Here is a 6686-nt window from a genome sequence, read left to right on the forward strand (position 1 = left end):
CCATATATACATATTGATTGGCCTAGCAAAATTATAAGACAAGCAGCTACTTGACACACATACTTTTCAATTCCTAGTCTAAAACATTGTACATTAATCGTGAAAGTATTAGCAATAATACTGTGGGTTCTCTTGTTTATTATTTTGACAAACATTTTTGCCCTATTTTTATAGTGGACTTTTAGAGCATCCGTTATGAGTGGACTCTAATTCCCAACAGATAAAACAACTTTTTTTTTATTTTTAAAACAAATCAATAAAAAATAATGCTACATAAAATAAAATTAAGAGAGTTATAATTAGTCAAATAACGAACAAAATTTCTATTCCAACTACTACTTATATCCAAATATAAGTGGATAATAATAGGCCAATTGTACGTAAAGAATAGGATACCATAGTTCTTTCATCAAACCGAATTGAAGGACGAGTGTGACAGCCTAAATGAAGTTATTAGAGGGATGGATGGGCCAAGAAACTTCGCAGAAAGACTACACCTTAGCGTATTAAGTGGGTTTGCTACTTTTAGCGTACTTTTTTTTGTTGAGAAAACTATTCAATTTGACAGCTCAAAGTAAACTAAATACTACTCATAAATTACTACTCCGTCTGTTTCAATTTATGTGAACCCATTTGACTGAGCAAGGAGTTTAAGAAAGTAGAGAAGACTTTTAAACTTGTGGTGATAAATGAGTCACATATATTTTGTGTGACTATAAATCACTGCATAAAGTTAAATTATTTCTAAATATAGAAAGAGGTCATTCTTTTTTGCACAGACTAATAAGAAAATAGGTTCACATATATTGAAACAGAGGGATTATTAATTTTCTTAATTTTTTTGACAAATGGCTAATGATTCCTTCTTTTTGCTTCGTGCTTCTCTTCGTTTGTTTACTCTGCTTACCCCTCCAACCAAGAACATTATACGGTACATTTGTCCGTGCAATATAATGATTTGGGAATTGTTAATACTGTTGATTGTCACAAGAAATCCCTTAATCTAGGCAAACTATATTCTATACTATGAAAAGCAAAAACACAAAAGTCTAATAGCTGTAATCAGGTGTCTAGTAAATATTAACGTGTCTTTGACTGCTTAGTATTTCTACATAGGCTAAGTTTAGCATGAAAATTTAATATTTTTGTAATTAGATTTGCTTCTAGTGGGGTGTTGTCTGAACAGATGGGGTATATCTCACATTATTCCACAAATTATGTCCTGAGCCCTTAAAAATTTAGGGAAGACATCACTAATTCCCCGCCCATGTCCCCTCCTAAACTATTTTCGCTTCTGCCCACCCTAACCCAAATTAATTACCCAACGTCTCCCCTCGCCCAAACCCCTTCCTTCGTTATATCATGGCATTATATTTATATATCATGATGGTATCATGGAGGACTAAGAGAAGGACTGAAGCAATCCTCCATGATAACATCTCAATATGTTTGTATACCACGATGGTACCATGGTCCGGAGGAGTGTCTCATCGAAGGACTGAAACAATCCTCCGTGATACCATCACAGTATATATATAAGACGACAGTATCATAGAGTTTTTTTTTTTTAGAAAAGTGTATCTTTTTAAATAAATGAATATGATCATCCATAATACCATCTCAATATATTTGTATACTATGATGGTATCATAGAGGACTAAGAGAAGGACTGAAGCAGTCTTCGATGATACCATCTCAGTATATTTATATATCATGTTGGTATCATAATTTGGGCATCTCGGGTAAATAGTTAATTTTTCTGGAGGTACAAAAGTAATTGGGGTATGAGCTGGTAATCATTTTAGTTTGAGGGAGCACACACGCTCTTTCCCCAAATTTATGCACAGATAAATTCAATTTTAAAGAGCAAAAATTAAATACCAACCCATTAGAAGTGATAAAATTAATGACCAGCCCTATTTGAAGGGCAAACCGTCAATCATGGCCCAAACAGAGACACTAGATAAAGTTGTAGAGAAGACTTGGAGTCCTCTTGCCTAATTGATTAATATATACAGTTTAAAAGGAAGAGAGAGGAAAAAACATTCTTTAAAATCAACAAGTCTTCAAGTCAAACTGTCAATTCTACGGTTCTTAATATCTATATATACATATTGCCCGACCTATTAAAAAAATACAAGTAAGCAGCTACTTGACACACATACTTTTCAATTCCTAGTCTAAAACATTGCGCTTTTCACACCATGAAAGTGTTAGCAATAACGCTATGGGTTCTCTTGTTTTTTATTTTGACAAACACCAAGTTTGTTGTTTGTGTAGGCATTTGCAGATAAAATGAGCAACGAGCATTGGAGAGCTCGAAGAAAGAAGTAGATGATCCCACAGATCTTCTCTCTTCTTGGGTTGTTGGAAAAGATTGTTGCGAATGGGAAGGGGTCGTGTGTAACAATCTAACTCGTCATGTGATTGAGCTACACATAGTTAGTGATTGGGAAGAATCGGGATATCTAAGGATCAATAGCCTTGACTGGCTGCCAAGTCTTTTGAGTCTTGAGCACTTGGAGATGCGTGAGGTGGATCTCAACAAAGCAACTAACTGGCTACAGGTCATTAACATGCTTCCTTCTCTTGTTGATCTTAGTTTATCCGATTGTAAACTTAATCATATACAACCTCTACTTTATCACAATTTTTCTTCACTTGAAACCCTTGATCTTTCTGGGAACAACTTTAATTCTCCTGTTCCCAAATGGGTTTTCAACCTCGCCAGTCTCGTTTCTCTTGAATTGGTAGGCAGTAATTTTAGCGGCCCGTTTCCTGACGGTCCAGTTAACTTGACTTCTCTCACAACCTTCCGTGCTTCTTATAACTCCTTTAATTGTCTTTTACCCAAATGGTTATTTGATATAAGTAATATTGAATATATTATTCTCATAGAGAGTGGACTTGAAGGTGCGATACCGAGTAAGAGCGAAAACATAACAAAACTTAAAAGTCTCGATCTTTTTCAGAATATGCTTTCTGGAAAGTTACCAAATGTAATTGGAAAGTTAAAGAAATTAGAATATCTTGGTCTCTCAAATAATCTATTTGATGGGGAAGTATCTTATCAGTTAGAGATCTTAAACCTTGGGGAAAACGATTTATCAGAAGAAATTCCTGATTGTTGGATGAATTGGCCAAATTTGACAGTTTTAATCTTGAGGGACAATAACTTGATTGGAGGCTTACCAAGATCCATGAAGGTTTTGAGTAATTTGCGATCCTTGGACTTCCGAAGAAATAGACTTAATGGTCCATTTCCTTCATCCTTGGGAAACTGCACAAAACTGCATAAAATAGATTTAGCTGAGAATGAGTTTGTTGGAAAATTACCTTCTTGGTTGGGATTGAGGTTTCCAACCTTGGTAGTCCTTATCCTTCGGTCCAATAAATTCGATGGTGAATTGCCTCAAGAACTTTGTCGCCTCAAAGATCTTCAGATCTTAGACCTTGCAAACAATACATTCATTGGAATCATACCAAGGTGTATTAGCAATTTCAGTGCAATGGTCAAAGGAAAAACGGAACTGGAGGATTATGAGTTAAATTATTCCCATTATTTTGGACATCTAATAGAGAGCGCAATGGTGATTACTAAAGGCAACATGTATCAGTATGACACCATTTTGGTGTTGTTTACAAGTATGGATATGTCTAGCAATTATCTTTCTGGACATATTCCTATAGGCCTAGCATGTCTTGAAGGATTAAGATCATTTAATTTTTCCAAAAATAACCTAACTGGTGGGATTCCAAATGGTATTGGCGACATGAAAGTATTGGAATCTGTTGATCTTTCAGAAAATCAACTTTATGGTCAAATCCCACAAAGCTTTTCGAGTTTGTTCACTTTGAGCTACTTGAATCTATCTGATAACAATTTATCAGGTATGATACCATTGAGCACTCAACTTCAAAGCTTTGATCCCACTAGTTTTCAAGGAAACAATCTCTGCGGGCTTCCACTGTTGGTGAATTGCAGTTCAGGTGGTAAAACTCCAAATCGTGAGTATACAGAAGATGAGAATGACAAAGATGAAGTGGATTGTTCTATATTTCAATGGCAATAGGATTTGCACTAAGTTTTTGGGGTGTATGTGGTTCATTGCTTTTTAAGAGATCATGGAGACATGCTTATTTTCGTTTCTTAGACCGTAGCTGGGAAATGTTGCTTGCAAAGGCTCCGATATGTTGAGAGATATGACTAAGTATTATACTATTCTCAAAAATTAGTTTGTATGCTTAAACTTCTCTTCAATAAATAATGTACAACTTTGTTGTTATGTTGTTTCATTTTGTGTTACTGTTAAAGAGCTTTTGTAATACAATATCAGGTTTTTTAAGTTAATAGAATTATCAAGAATCGGGGTAATCAATAACTTGATTAGCTTAACAGGAAGTTCAATAAGTTTGAAAAACAAATTCTTATCGTTCAATTTTCAGAATTAAGCCAATGGATTCAATGATTTCCCTCGGTGACCCGTTCTACAGATATTTTGAAACAAAATAATTTTTTAGATTTAAGATTTTCTCAAAGTATTATAGATTCACCAATATTCGTCCTAGTTGGTTTGGATTCGTCCTATCCAGCTAATCAACTAGCTACACCAACAAAACTAAAACCGAACCCTCCAATATTTAGTTTCTAACTATTTGCAGACTCCATAACTAGTTTGCAGTACTACAAAGAAAATGCTTCAGAAAGGAAAGCAAGAAATTGAAGTCCATATAACCTTGGCAAGTCCCTATTAACTTTGTACCTGAATCTCAGACTCGCTATTAGTTTTTAACCCATTGTCTGGACTAGTATTTTCCTGTGATCTTATTTGGCAAACTTATATTTTCCAGCCAACTTCTAATAACTCTCCTACAAAATCTTTGAGTTTTGGTTGGTGACAAGGTACCTTTTTTTCAAGAAAAGGTGATAACAATTTAACTACTTGGCATATCATAAGTCAAGGTATTTATGGGTATTTTCACTTTCTTAGTTAGGTGAAAAGTTAAACAAAATATCAATGAACTAATGATAACCGATGGAAAAACATCCGGACTAGGTGACAGATAAAAAATTAGGTCCCGGTGGAATGACTCTCTCTCTCTGTCTTCTTTACTTGAATACTCTTAGTAACGTTCAGTCGTTCATAATGTGGAGTTCTTTTTTTTTTCTTTTCTAAAAACACACCCTTAGCGCCTCTTTGCTTTGCATATATATTTTCATTATTAGATCCAGTGCAATTGATTGCAAATTTCTAAAACATTAGAGCCATAAAATAGTTCACATAGCAAAGTAACAACCGAATTCAAAATGCTTACCTGAACAAGCATCACAAGTGTCTCACGCACTTTATCTCGGTTAATAACAGGTCCGTTGTTTGGGGTAGGAGTGAGAGATGGAGGCGGATTGGGAGGAGGAAATGGTTGAAGCAAAGGAGCTCCGTAAGGGCGTTGTAGATTCCCAGGGGGATGAAGTGGAGGAGCAGGAGGCACAGATGAAGAAACAGGTGGTATCAGTGGATAACAGGAAGAAGGAGGACCAAAGAATGATGATGGATTCACTAGATTTGAAGACCTTTTGGTATCTGGTTCAGGAGCATCAACAAGGGTAGGAATCAAAGTGGAAGATGTAGAAAGAGAAGGAGATGGTGCAGAAGAGGGAGGTACAACAACAAGAGCAAGAGGAGGAGGTAGGACTACTGCAGATGCGTCTTACAACTGTCCCTGAACTGCAGCATTTGGACCACTCCCAATTCTCATAGCATTATGCAAAATGAGATGCTAAAAATTTCAGTCACGTTAACAATGCGTGTAACAAGAACATCATACAAAGAAAATTTTCATCTCTAACATGGTACTAGTCTAGAAGTATCTCCAGTTAAATTACTTACATAATCCCGATATAGAAGGATGGAATAATCCATCAAATGAGTCAGATATTACTTCTTTGAAATAGTACGGAATCTCAGTTGGTCCCCAATGGATAACGTAACGTTTTGAAATGTCACATGAGAATTCTTAAAAGTACCATATGGTTAATTAACATATTGTATGCATATTGTACAAAGATGTCACTAATACTTTTGCAGGACTGCCTGTTATAAGAATTAACAATCCCAAAGTCAAGGTTAATGACAGAAAGTACTTGGATCTTCCAAAGGAACTCACATATGGATTAGACATTATTAACACTGCATAACAACCACATTATATGTGTGTGTGGTGTGGGGGCGAAGCAAAAGTAGAAGAAAGAAAGGGCATACACTGAACAAATTCACAAAGGAACGATCATCTGGGGCAGTTTAAAGGCCCATTCAACACTACTTACACTTCACTAAAAGCATACTTTCACCTCAAATACCAACATTATCCTGCTCACCTCAGGTGATACTGTGATAACTTTCTTATTTCACAATTCCGCTATCAAAATCATTCTGCGCACTTAGATTTTGATCATATTTATGAGCATCTATTATAAATTTTAACGGTATTTCTAACTCAACTGTTCGACCCCTGAAAACTCAAACAGTATCTCATTGACCAGGTTCTTTAGGATGGCATCGATTTAAATTTCTAATGCTTTCTCTCAGTCACACTGCAGTTCAAGATTCTAGCAAAACAGAGGGAAGACCAAAAATTTTTTAAGTGCCAAGCTAAACTACTATATCTGAGACGTAAATCAACGCCAA

The 6686-nt window shown here is 35.6% G+C and overlaps 1 protein-coding gene across 1 annotated transcript; it reads left to right on the forward strand.

The window, feature by feature from the left end:
* Positions 1-2110: 2110 nt before the first annotated feature.
* LOC132614940 (receptor-like protein EIX2) lies at positions 2111-6197 on the forward strand. Its single transcript, XM_060329487.1, has 2 exons — positions 2111-4211; positions 5367-6197. Exon 1 carries the CDS (start codon positions 2526-2528, stop codon positions 4071-4073), a length of 1548 nt encoding a protein of 515 aa, XP_060185470.1. The 5' UTR covers positions 2111-2525; the 3' UTR covers positions 4074-4211; positions 5367-6197.
* The last annotated feature ends 489 nt before the right edge of the window (positions 6198-6686 follow it).

The sequence above is a fragment of the Lycium barbarum genome, chromosome 10 (genome assembly GCF_019175385.1).
Source record: "Lycium barbarum isolate Lr01 chromosome 10, ASM1917538v2, whole genome shotgun sequence".
Lineage (NCBI taxonomy): Eukaryota > Viridiplantae > Streptophyta > Magnoliopsida > Solanales > Solanaceae > Lycium > Lycium barbarum.